We start from the raw sequence: 24,230 nt of genomic DNA, 5'->3' as shown, positions 1-24,230 counted from the left end.
TTTTTTTTTACCTTTTTAATTTGTTTTAGTTATCTGTATCTCACCCCCTAGTCAATGCAAGGTACCCATGCTAGTTTTAAATTAAAAAATAAAAATAAAGCAAAAACTACTCTTTTTAAATAATTGACAACCTAAGTCGAAATTCAAATCTTAAAAAAAAAAAAAAAAAAAAAAAATGTGATTGTGATGTAAAAACACTATTAAATTTCCTCTCATATTAATGTTTTTTTTTTTTATTACTCCTTTTCCTTTCAGACTGTGGTCTATATGCTGTTGGATCTTCTATGAGTGGTTTTGGTACCAATAAAAGTGATATGGACCTTTGCTTGATGCTCACTCATCAACCGGTTAATGCATTTCTTTTTAACCTTTATCAATTTCTTTCTGAAAAATGTTGCTATCATTATTTGATACTAGATGATCCATTATCTGTGGAGTCACTGTTGATACATTGTACTTTTTCTTTTTTTTTCTTCTCCTTCTCTGACAGTTTTTTTTTTTTTTTTTTTTTTTTTTGGGACAGGGGTTGCACATATTCTGGGTGCTTATTTACTTGCCTTCCCAGGAGGGCAGTTTTTGATCGGATGAGAGTATTCAAGTTCCTCAAAGTAGTAATTTGGATTGGGACAAAAATAAATATTGCGTTGGTCCAGAATGCTTTCTCCTTCACTGGTCAAGGACAGCAATATGAAATATAGTATCAGAACAGATATTACACTTTGATCTTAGTGTTTCTGTTTTCTTCTCCTATTCACCTTCCCTTTCACCATCTAAAACATTTGATGTGCAATGGCTAGTGAGGGTTCTATAATAAAAAGATTGATGCCTGGCAACAACAGGAAATCTTATCAAAATTCTTTCCCAAGATAGTCATCAAATTTGGTTATACTTAGCTAATGTACTTCCTAACTTCTAGTGTAACGCTACCAGAAGTGGTGACTGATAAATCGGTTCCTTCACTTTTTTCTCCCCTGTACATGTACTCTTTTTATGTTTTTCGATTTTTTTATTTTTTTTTTATTTAATAATCATTGAAAAGTTTTTTGGTCTTTTTTTTTTTTTTTTTTTTTTTTTTTTTTTTTTTTTTTTTTTTGTCTAATTTTAATTAAGAATTATTGAAATTCATTTTTATATATTTACTAGCAGTTCAGCCTGGCTTTGCTTGGGCCCTATGTACTGTTCATAACTTTATATGCATATGTATATATAAAAAAGTGTGCATATGTATGGTAATGCCTTTCTATATAATAGGATTCCTTAACTATCATAGAGAAAAGTTGCTAGAGACCGCAGAAGTCAAATTTTCTTGTACTTTGGCCCTAATTTTAACCCCTTAACATTTATTGTTTTGGGCTCCAATTCAAATTAAAATGTCTGACCCATATCCAAGTAACCTACATCTAAAATTTTAAGTGCTTAGGCCCAAAACTGGCGGTGGATTTTGGTAGAGTTTGCAAAGGTCAACTCTTTCAACTTTGACTTCTTGGCAGCCAAATTTTTGGCCAAAAACTGATTACAAAGCTTGCTGAAAGTCTGAATACCCTTTATGTAAAATTTAAAATGTTTAGACCCAAAATTGACTGGATAGTTTGCTAGAGACCGCAAAGGTAAAATCTTTTTAACTTTGACTCTGTGGGAGCCAAATTTTCAGCAAAAAACTGATTAAAAAGCTTGCCATATGTCTGAATACCTTTTATGTAAAATTTCAAATGTTTAGACCAAAAATTAGCTGAGTTATTTGTTAGAGACCACAGAGATCAAATTTTTTTTAACTTTGACCCAATTTTGACTCCTTAATATTTACTGTTTTGGGCTCAAATCAAATTATAAAGTTACATCCATGTCCAAGTAACCTATATCTAAAATTTCAAATGTTTAGACCTAAAATTGGTGGAGGAATTTGGTAGAGTTCTCAAAGGTCAAATCGTTGAACTTTGACCTCTTAACAGAAAAATTTCTGGCCGAAACCTGATTAATAAGATTTTCCCAAATCTCAATACCCCGTATGCCAAATTTCAAGTCTGTAGACCGAAAATTGACAGTTATATGGTAGGGAAATGTACACACGCAGACATGTGCGTGCATGCGCGCGCGCACACACACAGACATTTTCACTTTTATAGATATACTAGCATTTCAGCCCGGTGTTGAATGTGTGTGTGTTGAGCAAAAAAAGAAAGTGGTAGTAGAAAGGCAGGCTCGAACCCATACCGCGAAGGACGAAAAGAACGGGTGGGAAAAACCTTACGTCTTTTTTGTTACGACCACCACCAAACCGAAAGTGATGTAGGTTTTAATTAAGGCTAGACAATAGAAAGGAGAGGATGACTTTCAAAAGTATCGGCGAAGAAAGCACCCCCGCCCCTGTAGAAAAGTGCTCAGTTGAAGTTCATATTAATGTTTTTAACCAATTTTTCGATATTTGTCGTCGTAAAGGTCGAACTTCAAAACGATACTGATCTTGTAAAAATCCGTCGCCTCTGTCAAAAGTTTTAGGCACACGTGCAAGCATACATACATTTATATATTGGTAACTAAAAATCTGACCCAAACTAATTAAAAAGCTTGTCCTATCTCTGAATACCCTTTATGTAAAATTTCAAATGTTTAGATCAGAAAGTGTCTGAGTAATTTGGTAGAAACCGCCGAGGTCAAATTTTTTTGAACTTTGATCCCTATTATGATCCCCTAGCATTTATTGTTATGGGCTCAAATCAAGTTAAGTTATTTTCAGCAGATAAAGGGTAAAAAAATCCAATAACTGGTATCAAAGGCAATAAGTTACTTTTATTGTCTGAATTGTTTTGAAGTATATTCCAATATATTACGTATGTTTTCAAAACTAGCTGAAATACTTTCAATGTACAACAATTCTTATTTGCCAGCATAGACAATTCAGTGATATTTTAAAAAAAAATTTTTTTAATTTATTTCTTTTATCTATTTTTAGATTGACCAGAGACGAGAAGCCACAGAAATATTGAATCTTGTGCACAGGGGTTTGAAAAAATGTTGTGAGTAGCATAAATAATCAATATTTGCCGCGATTAGGGATTTGTCATACATCAATACAGTTAAGCATTCCGTATCCAGAATTCCTAAATTTCGTAGTATTTGAACCTTTCAAAAATTTGCTTTCAATGAAGAAAGCAACACTGGGATATTTACAAATCCCACTATTAAAAATGATGAAATATAATTAATGGCTACACAAATGCAATCATTAACATTAGTACTCTCCTGATATCTTTATATCCTTAAATGCTATGTTTTTTTTAACTCTTGTTGCATATATGTATGTATGTGTGTGTGTGTGTGTGTGTGTACACCAAGAGATTAAAAATCAACATGCAGTACTATTTTGCTATATCACAGTTCATCAGTGTGGCTAGATTAGTAACTACCTCAAGTCGGGATTGAAATTCAACTGTCTAGGCGACAGTCAGCACTTCTTACTGTTTAGTTATTTTGCTGCTGTTGAGATGGGTATGCGTAATTACGATGTTTAAACATTGTCCAAACACCTAAGCTCTATTTGTTTACACAAAGCCCATTGGTTTTGATGCTAACAGCAGTTTATTTCACTTCCCAATATGCTCAAACCAAGATGAAGAGCATTTATAGTCATCCACATGCAGTACTGTTTCGCTATCACGGTTCATAAGTATGGCTAGACCTTCACAATTGACTATATATATATATATATATATATTTTTTTTTTTTTGTATCTTTGTTACTACGTAAGCATTTCTTTTACTTCATGTAGAATTCAAACTTAAGAAACAAATCTGAGCTGCCATAGCTCAATTCTTGAAAGATTAGCAAAGTGCATTGATGTAGGTGCAAAGTGCATTGATGTAGGTGCATTTTTTCCTGCAATATTTGGATACCTATTATGTTTTTAGCTTTATTGACCATTTATTTTTAATTTAACTTTTGTATTTTTTAGCTTTTATCAAAACTTCTCAAGTAATTAAAGCAAAAGTTCCAATACTCAAATTTTGGGATGATATCAGGTAAAAAAAAAAAAAAACTTTTTAAATTTATTGCTTATTTATTTATTTATTTATTTATTTATTTTTTGTGCTTCTACACTATGGGAATGAAATGTTGGAAATCATAAAACTGAATTTCACATGAAAACAAGGGTATCTATGTATTCCTTGTATTTTTAAGATGATTAAATCCAAAAATTATGAAAATCGATAAGGTAGAAAATTATTAAAGAAAATAAAAATAGAATTTGATGGAAATGATCGTAAGACACAGTTCAAAAGGGAGGTAAGTTTCCGTTTTTGATTTTACTTAGCAGTTGTTTTTAATAATTCAATAATATTTAGGTAATTTCGACTGCATAATTTTGAAGCTACCATTGTAACTTATTAGAATTGACAAAAAAAATCATTTTTTTTTTATCTAAAAACTCCATTTATTGATTACAAAGTCTCGTTCCAATTCTGTAGAAGTGTTTTTGTTTTTTTATACTGAAAGTGATTTATAATTTACTTTTGATACAAAAAAGATTTTGTTTGATAACTTATTTTTCCACTTATTTTAGTCAGGTTGAATGCGATTTGAACATCAATAACTCTGTTGGAATCAGGAATACCCATTTATTAAAAGCGTATGCAAGAAGTAAGTATCTTTGCACTTTTATAAATTGCAGACTAGTATAAGTTTTTTTTACAGTATTTACTTTTACATGTGAAGGCGTTTGCATATTTGTCTTGCAAATTTTACTTTTGCCAAATCTATTATGCTGGCTTTTGACAATTTTCCAAATATCACAGCCTTAGTTCAAAAACATCTTGTACGATGGACAAACTTTTATATTCATATATACAGAGTGAGCGAAACTAGTAAATGTTTGTTGAAGCGTAATAGGCAGATTTCAAAGCTGTGTAAATCAAGAAGAAACACAGTTTAAACACTTGTGTTGGTAAATAACATTTAATTTTCATTAAAAGAATTGTCTTATCACATATAGTTGTGCATATACATGATCTCTAAATCATTTTTTTTTTTTTTTTACTGTCCACCTACTTTTGGCTCACCATATATATAATATATATATATGCCATAAACTCTGTTAATTTCATGTATATGTGGTTACAAACATCTCTGCCAATCTGTATGGGCCGACCATAGTTTAAGATATAGTCCAGGCCACATAAGAAGCTGGATTTATCTGACCAAGGTAGATGCTGTTGCAACAACATATTTTTCCCCAAACAAAATAACAATTGTAGTTTGAAAAAACAACTGAATGTTTTATTTTGCTAAGTTACAATGATACTTGTTTCTTTATCAAATGGAGACTTGCAATCAAAATGTACCTTCCAAGTCCCTTTCAGATCAATAAAGACCCAACTTACTCTAGTCTCTCTGCTTTTTGATGGAATTGTAGATATCAATTTCACAATACGAGATTTATCAGTTGTTAATGTATGGACATAATACCTGACTAACCATGGAGGCCCACTATCTGAAATGAATATAACTTTTGTAAAATCTGAAGTGACTCACAATCACAGCATAGCATCTCATACCCAAGAAAAGATTTCAACCAAATATTGAATTTCAAGTAAAACCAATGGTATCTACTTAATTGTCATGTTACAGTCATGAACATATCCAAAAATTATGAAAGACTATAAGGTAGAAAATTGATTATTAATGAAAATAGTTTTTGAATTAGTGAAAATCAAGTTTTTCAAAGAAAGAGACCAGAGAGTTCAAATCTTAACAAAAGGGAGGTAAATATTGTTTGAAACCTGAAAATCTTTGGCCAATTTAGCAAAACCTAATTTTCACTGTTTTTGGAGATTTTTCATTAATAATTAATTTTTACTTTGTAATTTTTTTTTTTTTTTTTTTTTTTTTTTTTTGTAATTTTTGAATATGTTCATTAATTAGATACCATTGGTTTTACTTGAAATTCAAGGTTTTGGTTTTCGAATTTCATTATTATAATGAAGAACCAAAATACTTGTGTTATCTCCTTTGTAGATGTTTTTTATAAACCAAAATAGTGCCTATGATTTCGTACTCTCGTGTCCCATATGGTTATAAATTCAGAAACAAGACTTTTTTTTTTTTTTTCTTGGTGCAAGCTTTAAGCTTTCCTGGGTTAGTCAACAGACTCTAAAACAATTGTCAAGGAACCAAATGATTTTAATTATATTTGTCTCAGAGTAGCAACACGTTAGCCCAGGGAATTTTTTAACTCAACCCTAAAATCAACAAAGATTAAACGATTCCTGTAATAACCTAGTCCCTGTTGATTCTGGTATAATGCTGGTTCTTTGTAATTTTAGGTCGATCCTCCCAAGTTTTGCCTTCTCTCTTTGAGAAGGGGTTAGTTTATTGCTAATTGCCTGAGGCACCTCTGCTGAGGAATTCTGACGGGGCTGCAGGGGCATCTTTTGCAGAATCAGTACTCCTACTCTGAGACGCCAACTTTTTCAATCCCACTTTTTGACCCTAGTATCACATTTCTTGCGGTGAGAAAGAAATACATCATTCAAACTTTTTCAATTAACTACTAGACCATTTTTGTATTTATTGCTAACAGTTCATTTTTCAGAGTTTTTTTTTTTTTTTTAATGAAAATTGCTCCAAACAAGAAATGATGTAAGGAGCTTAAAAAAAACAAAAAAAAACAAACAAATTTAAGGTTAAAACATAGTCAACAGCAGGTGTTAAATGGATAGATTCTGATACGAAGACAGCAATTCTTCCCTCTTTGTCAGAAACAGTAGTCATGGAATGTGAGGATTAAAGGACAAAAAAAGGAAAAGCAAGAGTTAAATGGCTGTCGAAAGTAAACCCATGTCCACTGGTTCCTTTCTGAACCTTGTATTTATATTTATTTAATATACATGTGTAAACATGTAAAATGCTGCAAGCGAGATACATAAAAGACTAGTACCACAGACAGCAGGTTTGCAATTAGAAATTATTGAACCGAGAGAAAATACCACACAATATTTCAATTTTCTCACAAAGAAGTGCTAGTATCTTTGTTTTATTGGCTCAAGGAAAATTTAAAGATAAAGTGACCTAAAAAAAAAAGCTGGATTTCTCTAGAACTCTTTGGAAATTTGTGATGAAGTTGATTATTTTGAAATGTGATTTTTCTTTGTTTTAGTGGATTGGAGAGTTATGCCGTTAGTTTTGTTCATCAAATACTGGTCGCGTTTTCATGACATCAACGATGCACGCAAACAAACCATCTCAAGTTATTCATTAGGTCTCATGGCTATTCATTACCTTCAATGTGAGTAAATGGATGAACTTTATTGTATATTTGTTTCTGGTAAAAGTATATGAAGTAACTTTGTATGTATTTGTGTTTTTTTTTTGTCACTGAGAATTGATTTAATATTTTATGTGCTATTTTAATCAGATATTTATTAAAAACAAATCCAATAACTAAATAACTATTTGGATTTTTTTTTTTTTTTACCTACTGTTCACATCTTTAGTGTTTTCATAACATTTCAGTCGATGTAACCTCTGACCTTCTCCAGGTGTATCTTGTTAAACTTGGGAAATCTTTGAATTTCTGTGTAGATTCCAGAATTCGACGAGATACACCTGAAGAAGGTCAGAGGTTACATTGACCAAAACTTTGAAAATAAGTCCAAATAAGACCAGTGGTCCAAAAAATTCAAATAATATGAATAATCAATTCTCATCTCAAAAATTCAGAAAGTTTAAAATGCTTAAATTTTAAAATTAAAAATTCATTACTCCATTTAAATCCACCATTTTGGTTTATTCCTAAGCAAGTCGGCCATTTTAATCTTTTAATAGTTTAAAAAAATATATATTTGTTCCCCTTCAAAATTTGAAAGGAATTTGTTGGCATTAAAATTTTCAAATAGGTTATTTTTAAATTTAAATTTAAAGTTTTCATTAATCCTCATACATTAAGATTGAAAATTTTGGAAACTGCTTACATCCAATAATTTAATAACTAAAATAATGTAATAGTTCAATATCTTGGAGGGACATAGTTATCTTGTTTATTTAGTTTAATATTTTTTTTTTATGTATTTATATAATTTAAACTGCACTGTTTTGTAATTGATTGCAAAACTCAGTTTTTATTTAATTGAATTCTTTCTTTGGCTGAAAAGTCATCTCTAACTAGCAGGTCATTACCACTGTCAACCAAGGCGACAGTCTATCAGTGCATGCAGTATGATCAGTTATAAGAGTGAAACCTGGCATGTAAGTGTTGCATAGTGAAAAATGATTGGAGAATGATAAAATGGATGTATAATGTGAGTTTTAAAGAAAGGTTTGATCTGATCTCTGAGGAAAATTAAATCTAGACAGAAACGTGTGCAGAACCAGAGACTTTGATGGTATGGCCATATTGAAAGAATGAATAAGAGTTCTTGGGTTAATAGAACAGTTGAGGTGCTGATTTCAGTTCAGATATGAAAACCAAAGGAAACACTGAAGGAAGCGATGAGAATGGACTTTGGATGAATGAAAACCTGACAAGAGATAGATTAGTTTGGGACTCAATTTCTAAAAGTTGTTTGACGCATGCCAACATGTAAAATAAACATTAAACCAAATATAATTGTCTCCATTTGGTTTAAGTTTTAGTAGCAAATAAATTTCTAATGCCATTATTGTAAATAAAATGCGTTTATTCTATTTTTTTTTTTTTCAGATGGCACCAAACCTCCTGTTTTACCGTCCCTTCAAAAATACTATCCGGTAATTATCTGTATTATAGTTTTCTTAATCTGTCTGTCTCTCTTCTCTCTGTTCCACTTTTTCTCTGAAACTACTGGGCTGATTTGGCTAAATTTTGTATGAACTTTCGTTATAAGGTGCAGCAAACTAAACAAAATGAGCACAAAATTAACCATATTCAACCATCAATTTGGCATAAAGCACTCATTCCAAGGCACGGTTTATAACTTTGGCCTGTTTTTAATGAGATAAAACGTTTTTGTTTAATATTTTAATATAATGCTGATTTGGTAACCAAACATTTCGCATTGTTAATAAATTTAATGCAGAAATGTGGATTTTTACTTTGGACCTTTTTTCCAATTCACTCATGTCCATAAAAAAAATATTTTGATGCGGATTGTGTGTAGATCTGATTGAATGGGCAAAATAGTTTTTTTAGTCTATTACAGTTTTTTCACATTTATTTGACAATTCAAATAACATTTAATAGCACTCAAAATGATTGCCTTTTCACCGTCATTAGACAGTACTATTTTCTATAATGAAAAATCTGTGTGCTGTACATACTCATGATGAAACACAAATATTCCCAAAATCACTTAAATTGGTCAAGTAGTTTTATTTTTAAATAAAAAAAAAAAAAAATCAAATACAAAGGGAGATAATTGAATAATTAAAACTTGCTGGATTTGTTGTAATACCTACAAATTTCTGTCTATAATATAAATCTCACCTGTCTGTAATATAAATCTCACCTGTCTGTTTAAATGTATGTTTGTATGTCTGCCTAAAACTTTTGACAGAGGCGACGGATATTCACGAGATCAGTATTGCTTTGAAACTCGACCCTTCGGACGACAAATATTGAAAAATTAGCTAAAAAACATAAGCTCCTTCACCCTCAACTAGGCACTTTTCGACAGGGAGGGGTCGCTTTTTTGCTGATATTTTCGAAAGTCCTCCATTCTTTTCGATTGACTAGCCTTAATTTAAACCTACGTCACTTCCGGTTTGGCAATGGGTGTAACAGCAAAGACGTGACTTTTTTTTTTTTTTTTGCTTAAAACACTCGAGCAACGCTGGGCACCTAGACTAGTTAATAATAAACTCCAAGCTACTTGATCAATTTAAGCAATTTTTTTTCGTTTCCTCAAAAGTACATACATTATACAAATTTTTTTTTTTTTTTTTTTTTTTTTTTTTAAGATAGGGGAATTCTGGGCAAGAAATGGATTGGTTAATTCTAGACAGACAAATATTTTTATAAGTTTAAATAATAAGTGCTCCATTTAGTTTTTAGTTTGTTTTGCTTTCATTTCTCTGGGCAATAAATAGCATAAACTAAACAGCATACACTGTTCTAATTGAACAGAAATAAGAACTTTGAACTCTTAAACAACTAGTCACATAATGCTAAAATTAGCAAGAAATAGCAATCATACAACAATGATGGTTTATAACGATAAATCTTTGTTTGGATGGATGAATAATACATATATAGGTAAGTTAAAATGCAAAATGTTTATTTCAACTTGCCGGCATATTTCTATTACTTTTGCATATGCACATTCAGTCATAGTTTGAAGTGGTTCAATTTTAAATCTTTCCTGTGAATAGCTCAAACAGTAGGAAACATGGCTGCAGCACTAAATGTTTTGGTTCTAACCGATGGCACCCTAGTCATTTTTTTTTTTTTTTTTAAATCTTTTGAAAGCAGTACTATATATTAGGTACAATATAATATTCAATAGAGAATTGGCTCTGTAATCATCAATATGAAATCTGCATGAATTATATTTACGATTAGACAAGACCCCTTCCCCTGCACCTAGTTAGAAATATAGTATTTAAAAAAAAAATCATGAGAATGGTCTATAGATTATAATTAGACTATTTGATTGCATTATATTTTTATTTTATTTTTTTGTCTCTCCGCACGTCTCTTCATTTACTATACCTTAGTCCACTTGTTTTTTTTTTTGTTTAGAATTCCTCCTATATTAAAAGAATAATAAAAATAAAGAAGTCGGTATGATGTATATAGCCATGACTAATTAAAAATATCATATTCCAAAAGTAACATAAATTTAGTAGCTTTATTTTTAAATAAGAAAATCAAATTTTGCATAACACAAGTGACTTGCATTTTGAGGGGTGGGGTGAAAAAATGTCGAAACAAAGAGAGATAACTAAACAAATCATACTAACTAGATTTGTCATAATTCAAATGAATTCCCACTAGTCACTTAAAAATGATTTTCTTTATACTTATTCAATTTGTGACTTTTTTTTTTTTTTTTTTTTTAATGTTTTCGTTTCGTCACAAGTATCTACATCATACAAAGTTTTATGTAGGGAATTCTGGATAAGAACCTTTTTTTCTAGGGTATCCTAAAGTAAGAAGTATACTCAACAAAAATAGATCTATCGTCTGGTTAGCAGTCGGAAATACAAACATCTTGATAATGTCTTAACTCCAACTGGTGGGGAGGGGACATGGATAGTTTAAAAATGTCCGATAATTTTCTTGTATTACTATGCCATGATCTGCAATGTAATTACTCCCAACATACTGTCGGTTTGTTTGAACTTATTTGATGGATTTTTATGCAGTTTAGAAATCAACTACAAATGCATTCAAGTGACACGGCTGCAAAAGAAGGTTCTTTTTCAAGAATGACACTCTTTCAAAAGTGTTAGCAGACATTTCTTTCAGCTAATTTGAGATTGTTTTGTTGTTTCCTTTCAGCTAATTTGAGATTGTTTTGTTGTTTCCTTTGTTTTTATTTTTATTTTATTCTTTTTTTTTTTTACAGGAAGTTTTTAGTATAAAAAATGATATCAGCTCTTTACGTTTGGATGAAGAATTACCTCATTACAAATCTGAAAACGAAGAAAGTCTTGGTGACCTTTTTCTAGGATTTCTTGAGTACTATGCAACAAATTTTGAGTGAGTATCAGGTTGATTTTTACCTTCTATTTTATTATTTCATTAATCTCTTTCCCTCAAGTTGTAAGATACGGTGATTGCACGTCTGCATAGGGTTATCCCCTTCTTCAAAGCCAATTGTTGTGACGAGCCTTGATACCCGAGAATGATCACCTGCCTAAGATCCTGGGTATGTGACCTTAAGACATCCAGTGATGAGGACCCATTTGAGGGCTGCAGGGAATCTGGAGATGCCTCTTTAGTTAATATTGTTCTTTCACTTTAACTCAAAGTGGTAATGCCTGTTAGAACATCGGATGGCACTAGATCAGACTGTTTGAAGATGCTGGCTTCTTGAACAAAAACGTACCAAGTATTGATATTTTTTTCCTCCTTTGCAAAACTCAACCATGTTCTATAAAGTTAAAAACAAAAATGATTTTCTTCCACGAAACAATCAAACTGAACACCATAAATATTTATAGCTTTAAAAAAAAACTTGAAAAATACTAACTTTCCAAAATTAGTGAATTCAGCATTAAATAACCCAAAATGGTTGATATACCATAAAACAACCAACCACTTGTCTAACAGATCTTGTGCAATACTTCACTTTGATACTTAGTGGTGGTTAGACATAATTCAATCACTCAAGCCTTGTCATATATAGAACTATATATATATATATATATATATATATATATATATATATATATATATACAGGGTGTCCACAAAGTCTGGCTATATTATATAGCCAGACTTTGTGGACACCCTTTAGATTATGTAGTTAGACTTTGTGGGCACTGTGTAGATTATGCAGCCAGACTTTGTGGGCACAGTGTAGATTATGCAGCCAGACTTTGTGTGCACTGTGTAGATTATGCAGCCAGACTTTGTGTGCACCGTGTAGATTATGCAGCCAGACTTTGTGTGCACCGTGTGGATTATGCAGCCAGACTTTGTGTGCACCGTGTAGATTATGCAGCCAGACTTTGTGTGCACTGTGTAGATTATGCAGCCAGACTTTGTGGGCACCCTGCATATTTATATATATGATAGAAAATAATGGTTAAGGAAGAGTCTGTTTGTAAAGAATTATGGGTGCTTGATGTTTCTATACTAAAAGCACAAAATTCGATAATATTGGTATAAAGAGTTATATGAAAAAGATCTAAAATGAACTAAAGAGGCAGAAGATATCAGAGTTGTGTGAAGAGTGATCATAAAATGGACAGATGATTCGACAAACACTTATATATCACTGTTTAATACTTAAATTCCAACAACTATCAGAACAAATTCCAATTTGAATCTCGCAAGTTTGTCCATACGGGGGAGAATGCATATGCAAAAAAATGTGGTCAAAAATTTTGTGTCAACTAAGGCAGAACCATGTTGTAGTATGCTCAAGATATCAAATATTTATTCAAATTTAATTATACAATTTTACTTTGAAAAATCATTAAATTATAAATAACTCTTGAATAAATTGTTTAAAAAAAATGTTTTATAATAATTATTCTAATTTCTAATATGTAATTTCTAAAGTTAGACAAGCTTTGTAATGCAAATAAAAATTCTAAATTCATGACTGACTACTAGTCTACTCATACCTTAAAAAAAAATGGACTATTTGTAAGTTTTTTTTTTTTTTTTTTTTTTGCATGTAAAGCACTATTAGTCCTGTTTTTTTTTTTATATACATATCCTCATTGTGGTGGATCAAGCTATCATCTGAATGTGGTTGAAAAATTGATGCTGTACTCTGAAGTAATTATGAAGACTGTTTTGAATGGAAGTTGTTAACACTGAAATCTTACAGTAAATGAAGGTTCCCCTTTGCTGAATGAAATTAACAACTTTAAAAAAAAAAACTATCCCGATAATTTTTACTTATTTATTTGAAATCCTATGTCAACGTAGTGGCAGAAACAACTTTCATTTGCCTTTAACTCTTTTCTAAGACCGCATTTTATTATGTTTACTTCAAATTACTTTTAGTTCCTTTCTAAAGATCTATTCTAACTTTTTGGATGATGCCTCAATGTGATTGTCTTTTTTTTTCTTTTTCTTCCACTCATTTTTGTCATAACCTTTTTACCTCTCTAGATAATCCTTTGCTTCTGCTATCCGTTAATTCTTTTAAGAACATTCAAACAAAAATGATTATTTTCAACTGGCCAAATAATAATCTCCAATAAATATTATATTCGTTCTCAATTCCATTTGACATTTATTTGTGATATTTTTTAGTTTCAAACACTCTGCTATTTCTGTAAGGACTGGGACCAAAATACCAATTGAAATAGTGAAACACAAGGTAGGCACACCTGGTCAGTGGAAGTGCCTTTGCATTGAAGGTAAGTTGATATTATTTTCAGGTGAAATATTTCTAAACTGCAGAATTTTATTACTATTAGTGCTGGGACAATTCCAATGTTTTTTAATGATTCTGATAAAATTACTGATTCGCTTCTAGATTCCGAATTCCGATATAATTATCGATTCTGTTCAAGATTGTTTTTTGATATGTTTTTTTTTTCTATCTCTAAATCCTCAACTATAGAGTTATTGTATTGTAATTTTCAGATTACTGTGAAAACCTTTTAGTTGTAATTTAAAATCAATAGATATTTATCATTTTATCATTAGTACAAGCAATGGAAAATTTCCTTTTCAATAAACAAAATTCGATAAAAAGAATCTTTTGAGTTGGAAGCCATGTTTAGTTTCAGAACAGTTTCCGATAGTCAGTTGTTCTATACAAGTCCTGGAGATGACTGATTCTCAGTAGACAGTTGTTTTGTTTAGGTTCCTGACTTTATGATTTTGTAGCCACAGAACAAAAGATTCTTCCCGTGTTGACATGAAGAAAACATATCCAAGGTTGCTAAAGAAAAAGGTTTAATTTTTATGGAGCAATTCTGGTTTCTGATTGGTTGGTAGTAGAATTTGAATTAATTTGATTTGTCAGTCCCTAGCAGCATCGTTTATAAATAGAATCTTTCAACTGTGAGGTACCATACTCCATTATGTATAAAAAATATTGCACCCCCTCCCTATTTTTTATAATTGGGGAAGTCCTTCTGGTTCATTTTTTAATGCTGTTCAAAAATAAATATATTTTTATATTTAATTATACATAATAAAAATAGAAATCATTTGGATCTTAAAATTGGAGCATGTAAAAAGAAGCCACTTTTAATTTTGTTCAAATGTCCAAAAATATATGTATAGAAAAAAGAAATAAAAGAAATAGATTTTTATTTTTTACCTTAAAAAGGGTTGGCATGTGAAAAAGGAAGCCATTTCATAAGTTTGATTATGCAGTCTTGTTCAAAACACATACTTATAAATAAATATACATGCAATATGTACCCATTAAAGAGGATTTTTTTTTGTTAATTAAAACAATGCAAAAAGAATAGGACATTTTTAATAAATAAGAAAGAAAACTAATGTGTGTAGAAAGTAAGTCAGTTGTAATTTATGTGCGCCTTAAAATAAGCATGCAAAAAGTATGTAAAAAAAAAATTTACAAAGAAAATGTTTTCAAAAAAAGTGATTTTTTTTTTTTTTTTTTTTTTTTTTTTTTTTTTTTCAGTAAAAGTATTAGTTACGCATTAGTAGGTTAAAGTGTTAATACAAACAAAATGGATGCAGTTTAATGTCTTGCCCAGGACATGTTTATCTTTTGAGAGATATTTTCTGTCAAAGCATTTATTTCATTTTTCATTGCTATTTCCCATTGATCAGAATGTTCTGAATTAATTGCTTTGTTAAAGCTTTTTTGCATATTATTCATGGAATAGCAATAGTCGATTTTATAATCTTTCATGTTGTCGACCACAAAAAAATCGAGCTCGGGCCGTCTTCTACTTCTTTTAGCATATTGTTTGACTTTAAACATCATCATGAATACTCTTGTCCCTGTTATTTTCATTGTCGTCATTTGTTTTAATAATTTAGGAAATATAATTTCATCCTCTTCATATGATGGAGTTTAGTCTTTAAAATTAAACGTGTCTGTGAATTTTATACATCGGATTTTTATTTTATTTTTCTCTGGAAAAAATACGAAATTGGCTGGACTGTTTTTATCGTACCCAAGAAATATACCTCTATCGGTTTTAATATTTAATTTGCTCTTTTTATCTATACATGCAAAGCAAGTTGAACCAAATACATACATTCTGCTTAAATTTGGTTTTCTACTGCAGAAAGCTTCATTGGGGTTTTAGATAGTCTTTTTTTAAAGCACCAGTTGCATATATATGCAGCCGCCGTAAGTGCATACATCCAGAAGTTTTTGGAGAGTTTTGATTCAATGAATAGACATCTTGCCATTTCAAAACGTGTTCATCATGCTCTTTCAGCAGTCCCATTTCGGTGTGGTGATTTAGGGGCCGATTTTTCATGCTTGATACGATATTTAATTAGTAATAGTTCGAAGTCTTTATTAGTGAATTCCATACCATTGTCAGAGCGAATACACTTTACTTCACCATAGGGAGCCATGTCGGCTAAATATTTTTTAGTTGCTAGCAGGGTATCAGACTTGTTCTTTAAAAAAAATAGATCCTTATTAAACCCGAATGATCGTCTACAAATTCAATGCATACCTGAAATGTTCCCTGGCCATCGGTGCCACGGAACTGTTCAAGTCACAATGCACCCGTGATAGGATTTTTGTGGCTGGTATCTTGTTTTGATATTCTGTCATTTTTCCCTGCGTACAGACGTAGCAGTTAAAGTTTTTTTGGTGTTTTTATTTTCATTCCGTCAACCACAGTATGCAACTTTTTGATTTCTGGAATATTGCAATGTCCAAGATGCTATGTCTGTAAATCATGACAGGTAGTTTTTGATGGGACTACGCTATTTAAATAATATAATCTTCCATTTTCTTTAATGCCGAATATAGTTCCATTCTGGTAAACCAGTTTCAATTTATTGGGGCTAAAGTTTATATTTGCACCTTGTTTAATGGCAGCTTGTACAGAAAATATATTTTGTTTAAATTTCGGGATTAGAAGAGCGTTTTCTAGAATACAGAAACAAAGTCCACCTTTATTGTTCCTTAGTGAGATTTTAGCATCGCCTCTTTTCAAAACTATATCGTTTACTCAACTGCCGTCGGCTAGTTCTACAAAATGATTCTGAGGCTTAAAGTTGGAATCAAAATTGCTAAAATCAGATTCCTTCATAATTACATGTGCCATTGCACCACAATAAACAAGAAAATTGTTACTCTTTGTTAAAGCATCAAACGTACATGAAAATAAAAATGTATGTTCGCTAACGGAGCTCTCCACTTTTTTAATGGAGTCTCCTTTGAAAGTCTTGTAACTACATTGGAAACTCTTGTGATTAGGTCGCCCACAATTATAGCAAATAATTTTCGTACCTTTCTTAGGAGAAAAATTGTTTTTGGCAAAGTTGCGGTTTTTATTCCAGTCATGTCTAAGACATTTTGTGCTTACTCAGCATACTTTAATTCTCACTCAAGAGGGGTTTCTTGTCTAGTTAAAAGGTCTTTAGATGTGTCGTGTGACCTGCGTTACATGAATCCGGAAGGGAGAGTGTGGGTTTTGGATGTTACCATAAAGGATAGGGCATTTTGTTTTATTGAGGTTTATGCTCGCAATAGCCACGTTGAATTGGCTGACTTTTTTCAGCGAATTGAGTAGTTCATGAATACTTCTGTAATGGTTATCTTAGTGAGAGACTGGAATGTGGTCCTGTATCCCGAGTTGGATCGATTTGGGTTACCGTATAGGATTACTAACAGATCGGGATGTTGTTTTATTTCGTGAATTTGTGGATAAGTTTGATCTTATCGACAAATTCCGAAATGAAAAGCTTCGTGACTTAGTGTGGACTTGGACAGGTAGACGTAGCTCTGGTCCAATACAACTCTCGAGTTATATCGACCGGTTCTTAGTTAGGCGAGTCGACATAGGGATTTTGAATTGTCTAAGTTTTCACAATATAGTTTACTCGGATCACAGACTTGTTCGGGTGAACTTAGATAAACCTAAGCCTAGATTAGCCAGTTATTGGAAGCTTAACACGTCATTGTTCAACATGGAGGGCTACCATGACTGGTTATTACTAACCCTAAAGCGGGAATTGACGGGAGCCATCATTGGGAATAAGTGGTGGGTAAAAATTAAGGAAGCTATTAGGTCTTTTTCTGTCAGTTTTAGCAAATGACACAATCTAGAATCCAGGGCAGTTAAAGCTAGATTAGATTGGGTGGTGGAGGGGGGGGGGTAGTGCTAACATTAATATAATTAAGGCTCAGCTTGCCTCCCTTACTGAAAAGAAGCACCAAGCTTTAGTGATTAGAGCTAGGTTAAAAAGAATGCCCCAGGAAGCAACAAACATGGCCGCTGAACTGCGTGCAGAGGACCTCCGACAAGCTGCTGATCTGCATATCACACGTGTCACACTGCCGGATGGGCGTACCGTGACTACAAATGAGGGTGTACTGGAGGCGTTTAACCTCATGGTTTAGGAACGGCTCAATCCATAAGTACTTTACCATGGGTGTCGTGAAGCTGGTACGCAAAAACAAAGATGGTGGGGATGGGTTAGATAACTATCGGCCCTTTACGATGCTTAATGCTGAGTTAAAGATTTTAGCCAAGATTCTTGCAAATAGCTTGTCCTGGCTAGTCTTATTAGCCCTGAGCAACCTGTGCCGTGAAGGGCAGGACAATCCAGGATAACTTGCATACGATACGCTTGATGATAGAAAAAGTTGACACTGAGGCCGCGCTGATCAATTTATATCAGTCCAAAGCCTTCGATAGGGTTGATCATTGGTACTCGGGGCTGTTTTGTCGGTGCTTTGCTTGTGGGTTCATTTTCTCTATGCTAACCCCACAGTGATGGTAGAAGTGAATGGGAAGAGATCGAGGCCCTTCAGCTTATCACGTTCTATTCGTCATGGTTGCCCACTATCACCGATGCTCTATGTGCTTGCGCTTGAACCTTTCCTATGCAGGCTAAAGGTGAATCCGGTCCTACTTGGAATCACTTTGCCAGGCACGGATTCCCTGGTGAAGTACTCTGCCTATGCCGACGATGTAACAGTGCTTGTAACGAGCAATGCTGAGATAAGTGTCGTCGGTGTAGAAATCAGATTGTATGAAACGGTATTAGGAGAGGAATTAACTGCGACAAGTCTTCGGGTTTGCACATTGGTGCTTGGAGGACTCTTTAGTTAGAGTGACGGGCCTTGCAAGATACTCGGCGTCTGGTTCAGTCCTGACCTTCAGCTGGAGAAAAATTGGTCAGAGGTTCTGAAAGCAGTACGATCCACAGCTGCTCTGTGGATCAGTAGAAACCTTTCATTAAAGGAGAGAGCGGATGTGTGCAGTTCTCAAATCTATCCAATCTTCATTTACCGTCTATCAGTTCTTCCCACCCCGTCAGATACTCTGCTATATTTGCAAAGGGATATCCTCAATTTCTTATGGCTTGGAACAGCCCCTACGGTCTGTCGCGATATCTGTTATCTCCATCCTTCTGAAAGCGGTCTGGGTATGCCAAATGAGGAGATGCATCTCCACAAGCTTCGACTTTACTATCTAGATTGGATGTACACACAAAGTGAGGGAAACGGTGGCCTCTAGAAAGAGGCAACTAAGAAAGCCATTCCGGCTTTGAGGAGTGTGCACTTGTCCGAGAGGGGGGGCACATAGGTTGCCCCGAGGTGAGTGCTCCTTCTATCGCAAGTGTCGTTGCACATTGAAGTTCCTTTTAAGAGTGGAGGAAAGCCTCTCTAACGCTCTGTTGTTGTCCCAAAATCATATCGAGTTTTAGTGAAGGGATTCGTAAGGGATGTTATTGATGGCTCCCTTTGACGAAGGAGCAGCCTCACTCAATCTGGCCTTGGGTGCCTGGGTTGGCTGGTAATTCAAGATGCTCTCTGTGTCGGTAAAAGGCTTCACTCGGCTGGCTTGACTGTTTCGCCTATTTGTAAGCGGTGCGATGATTAAGTCTGTTACAGGTCTCATGGTTCGCATGCTGAACATACTGTCTCTTACTCAAGTTTTTATCAATGTCTGTAGCAATTGGGCGCCGACAACTGATAGGCTCAAAAAAGAAATGTGTTTGATGTTGCTAGCTGTTATGAGACGTGTGATTTAGAACGCACGTATGAGAGTGTTTCTACGGATCTGAGGACTTCGCTCCTTTCGACCTTATATGAATCTTCCGTCATCATTTGAAGGTTCGTATTAAGGCCAAAAGGATTAGACTCTTCATCTTTCATGTGTGTCTGTCCTGTGAATGAAGCAAGTCTTAACTGGTACTTGGATGTGCCTTAGGTAAAAGAATTTCGAGTTTAAAAACGATCATCAGCTCTAACATGTTTTTTTTTTTTAGTCCAGAGTAGGTCATGTTTTAGTCTAGAGTAAGGACCAGTTTTGTAGGCTCGTGTTCATAACACAGCTAGTGTATGATAGTGATCATCAGGCCCCCGTTTTTGAACCAAGTCACTGAAAGCCTTATTGTTCACATACTTAACAAAGGTCTGGATAGGAATCTGATTTCTTCAATGAACAGACTAACGTTTGCCAATGTTTTTTTTTTTCTTTCTCCATTATGTTCAACTAGATCATCAATTTAATCCTTGTTCAAAACATAATGGATTTATAGGCATCCAACTCAAATGTGATTGCTCCATTGTTGACTTGGACTATTCAAATGATGTTGCCAACATTTGCTTTTTTAACAATTTTTTTTTTTTTTTTTTTACATTTTTTTTTATCACCCCTCCTACTTAATTTTTCTTTAGTACATTTATTCTGAAAACTAAATACTGTTGATTTAGGTAAGTCTTATTTTTTCAAATATGTCAATGTCTTGATTTCCATTTGTCCTGATTTTTTTTTTTTTTTTTTTTTTTTTTTTTTACTACTTTGTTGGCCATTTTCAAGCATTTGAAGATTATTAGTCATAGTAGTAGCTGTAAATTTGTTTTGAAATTGGTTGCCAAACATGGTTTCATTTGAATACTTTGTGAATGCTTGAGTGCTTTATCATGAATTTCCGTCGTAAACATCTTAGGTTTGTTCTCAATTTTAATGTGAGCAAAAGTAGTTTTCAGTTGCGTTTTTCAAAGACCACTCGTCTAGTTACAACCACAACCAATAATTTCTGCCACTCTATCTGTGCCTTAATCTAAATGCAAATTCCATGAACAAAGCTTGAATTGCCTGTCTGTGAAACTCACTTCAACTGATTACAACATGGTCATATTTAAGTTCAATGTAAACAAGTTCTTGTTGAGCCATCCCCTTATATAAGCAAATTCTAATCTATTTCCACTATTACTGATCACTATGCTGTTATCCTAGTGACCTCCTTACACTCATTAACCTTTACCCTTGAGTGGGCTTCAGCCCTTGATAAGTGGTATTAAAAAAAAAAGCTTTGTAATTTGCGAACATTGATTTTATATCAATTACTATTTCAAAGAAATACTTTATTTTTCCTGCTGACTAGTGGGCTTATCTTTTTATTTTTATTTTCCTTTCCTTTCAGAGCCATTTGACCTCTCCAATACAGCACGTGCAGTTTTTGATGAGGACACTTTCACACGGATCTATCGTGTGTTTCAAACCAGCTACAGAAGACTAGATAAGAGCAAAGACGTCACTGACATTCTGAGTCGGCCATTCTGAACACTGGATTTCATCTCAGTTTCTTTTTTCCATTCTCTCTCTCTCTCTCTATCCCCACCTGTTTACCTAAATGTGCAGAGAGGCTGCATTCAGGTTGAGAAGTCATCAAGAAAAGCTTGGCCTTATTATTCCAGTGGCAGATAGGAGGGTTGGTGGCAAAACTCTGAGGGGGCAGGAAGATCTGTTTCTTTCCTTTCTAAGGGCTTAAAATACAAAAAAAACATTCTGCTGTTCAGTTCAACAGTTTTCAATTGCTATAGATGGTGGATGAAGTATATACTCTTTATTTGATTAATATTCCTCTTCGCTATTGAAAAAAAACTTACATGGAGGAGATACAAAAATGTTTTTTTTAATAATTAGTTCAATGATACAATAGTGGCGCCGTCAAAATATGCTGTTTTTCTTTGCCTTTTAGACTTTCTTCCAGCACTTTAAATGTCTTAAAATCACATTCTAACTACAAATTAATCGTGCCATATCCATTTAAATTTGTTATTACTTTTTTAAATGGCAATGCAAATGACTTAACAGCTACTATGCATAATTCAAAAATGATTTTGAAGCTTTTAAACTGTTGATTAGAAAGTAATTTCTAGCTTGAATTAAAGTTTAAAGAGGCGAAAGTATTCCACCCCCCCCCCCCTGCACACACACACACTTTAACCAAAGAAAAAGTGCTATTTGATTGGACCAAAGAATTTAATTTATGCAAAAAGGGTTTTTTTGTTTTTTTTCTCTACTTTGTTTTTTCTCAATTCTATGAAAATTATTGTTATAGTCAGCTAACGCGCTTCCTAACTTTCAGCGTGACACTACCGGAAGCGGTGACAAGGCAAATCAGTATTTCTTGTGAAGTGATTTATTACAATAAAACATGAGGAAAGGTTATACAATAAAAATTAATTATACAGATAAAAATAACACAATTAGTCTTTATTTGCACTTTTAATAACAAAATTTAAAAAATATTTTTATTTGAAATTTTATAAGAAATATGTTTATAAAATTATAAATATATATAAGTTTTTTATTTGAATTTATATAATAAATATGTTAATGTATTAAAATATAAGAAAAACGTAATTGAAAAAAAAATGTTCATGCCAGGGGAGATATAGGCGAGCAAGAAAAAAGTGAAGGAACTGAGTTGCCTTGTCACTGCTTCTATTAGCGCTATGCCAAAAGTTAGGAAGTATGTTAGCTGACTATGACCAAAATCTCGAAGATTTTTCAGGTAAGACATTAGATTTCTTTAATTCCAATTCATCTAGTTCTTCTCTTCTCTTAATGGAAGAGGGGTAGTTAGTTAACAAAGTTAGTTTTTATGTCAGGTATGACATTAGCAAGATCAATCTTATGTTTCAAATTGTCCAGAATGGACTTAGTCATCATTTTTCTTGTATCTTGATAGCAACTGGTACCTAGTTCAGATGCTCTAAAACAAAACCATTTGGGTATTAAAAACAAAAAAGGGACACAGGCTGTATACCGCTGCCATCAAAGCTTCTGCCCTTTTTTTTTTCTTTCTTTTACTCTCCTCCATTTTCCTTTTCTCCTCCTCTTCCTCCTTCTCCTCCTCATGCTGCTACTCCTACACTGTAATGTGTGTGTTTGTATGTATGCGTGTGTGTGCATGCACAAAAATTTCCTTTCTTTTTGGGAAAGGTCAAAGATAAACTAAATAAAAATGTAAATATTTTTTGTAAAATAATTTTTGTTTGTTTTTTTTTTTTTTTTTTTTTAAATTTAGGTTCTCGTCCAGAATTTCCCCTCTTATAAAAAACAAACAAACGTATAAAGACCAATGTGTATGATGTACATACCTGTGACAAAATGAAAATATCATGTTACAAAAATCATGTAAATTGATCAAGTAGTTTCATTATTTAAAAAATTATTTTTAAACGATTAATAGGAATTTCTAGAGATTACAACACAAATCTTGCAAGTTTTGGAATAGTGTTGAATTATCTCCTTTGTTTGAGATTTTTTTTCAAAATGGCAAGCAAAACTACTCTGATGCGCATAATACTTGATTTTCTTATTTAATAACCTGTCTCTGATTTATCGTTATTTTCATGGCAAGTGTTCATCTGAGCTTTAATCTATGGTTCCTCGCTTGCCAAACTTTTACAATAAAACACTCAACTAGCTACAACCATATCAACAATTTTCCCCATTCTCTTTGTGCCTAATTCTAAACGCAGATTCCAGGAACAAAGCTTTCCATTTGCCTGCTGCCCAGTTGATTACAATATGGTGACCTTCAAGTCCAATTTAAACAAGTTCTTGTTGGGCCGTCCCCTTAAATAATCCAAATTCTACCCAATCTACACCATTAACAATTATTAAACTACTACCTTACATTCATTAACTCTTATCCTCAAATGTCCTTCAGGCCTTAATAAGTGGTGACTCCCGAGTAAAAAAAAAAAAAAACTTGATCAATTTACATGAGTTTTAGTAATATTTTCGTTTTGTCACGAGTACATACCTCATGCAGATTTTTTTTTTTTTTTTTTTTTTTTTATAATATAGGGAAATTCTGGACCAAAAAAAAACAATTTACTCTATTTGTGTATCGTGGTACTTGAATATTAAACGGACAGTTCTAGGTCAACTAAAACTCATTATTTCCATTTGCAAAAGTCTAATAGTTCAATTTTATGTTAAACAGTCATTAGAAATATTGCTTTACATACTCGTATCCTATTTACCTATTTATGTGAAACCAGATGCTGTGAATGTCCTAGACTTGCAGGTGGGCAACAACAATCAAAATCTCACACCTCTTCTCCATGTGGTTCGATCCAAAGGATTGATATTAGTCATGTCGCAAGCAGTTAAATAACTTCTTACACACTTAGGCCAGCCCATC

At 32.8% G+C, this 24,230-nt stretch overlaps 1 protein-coding gene across 1 annotated transcript in view; it reads left to right on the top strand.

Annotated features, from left to right (window-relative positions):
- LOC145284839 (poly(A) RNA polymerase GLD2-like) overlaps window positions 1-22,010 on the top strand; it is a 54,018-nt gene extending 32,008 nt beyond the window's left edge. Inside the window, exons 5-13 of the mRNA XM_080133819.1 lie at window positions 256-347; window positions 2,951-3,014; window positions 3,950-4,016; window positions 4,559-4,635; window positions 7,151-7,279; window positions 8,693-8,739; window positions 11,538-11,671; window positions 13,905-14,011; window positions 21,210-22,010. Of these exons, the coding sequence (XP_079989945.1) occupies window positions 256-347; window positions 2,951-3,014; window positions 3,950-4,016; window positions 4,559-4,635; window positions 7,151-7,279; window positions 8,693-8,739; window positions 11,538-11,671; window positions 13,905-14,011; window positions 21,210-21,349 (857 nt within the window). The 3' untranslated portion in view covers window positions 21,350-22,010. The remainder of the gene's footprint in view (window positions 1-255; window positions 348-2,950; window positions 3,015-3,949; window positions 4,017-4,558; window positions 4,636-7,150; window positions 7,280-8,692; window positions 8,740-11,537; window positions 11,672-13,904; window positions 14,012-21,209) is intronic.
- The last annotated feature ends 2,220 nt before the right edge of the window (window positions 22,011-24,230 follow it).

The sequence above is a fragment of the Euprymna scolopes genome, chromosome 9 (genome assembly GCF_053919585.1).
Source record: "Euprymna scolopes isolate OS-2025 chromosome 9, ASM5391958v1, whole genome shotgun sequence".
Taxonomy (NCBI): Eukaryota; Metazoa; Mollusca; class Cephalopoda; order Sepiida; family Sepiolidae; genus Euprymna; species Euprymna scolopes.
Note: the sequence above shows the minus strand (reverse complement) of the source record. Positions and strands in the feature narration are given on the sequence as shown.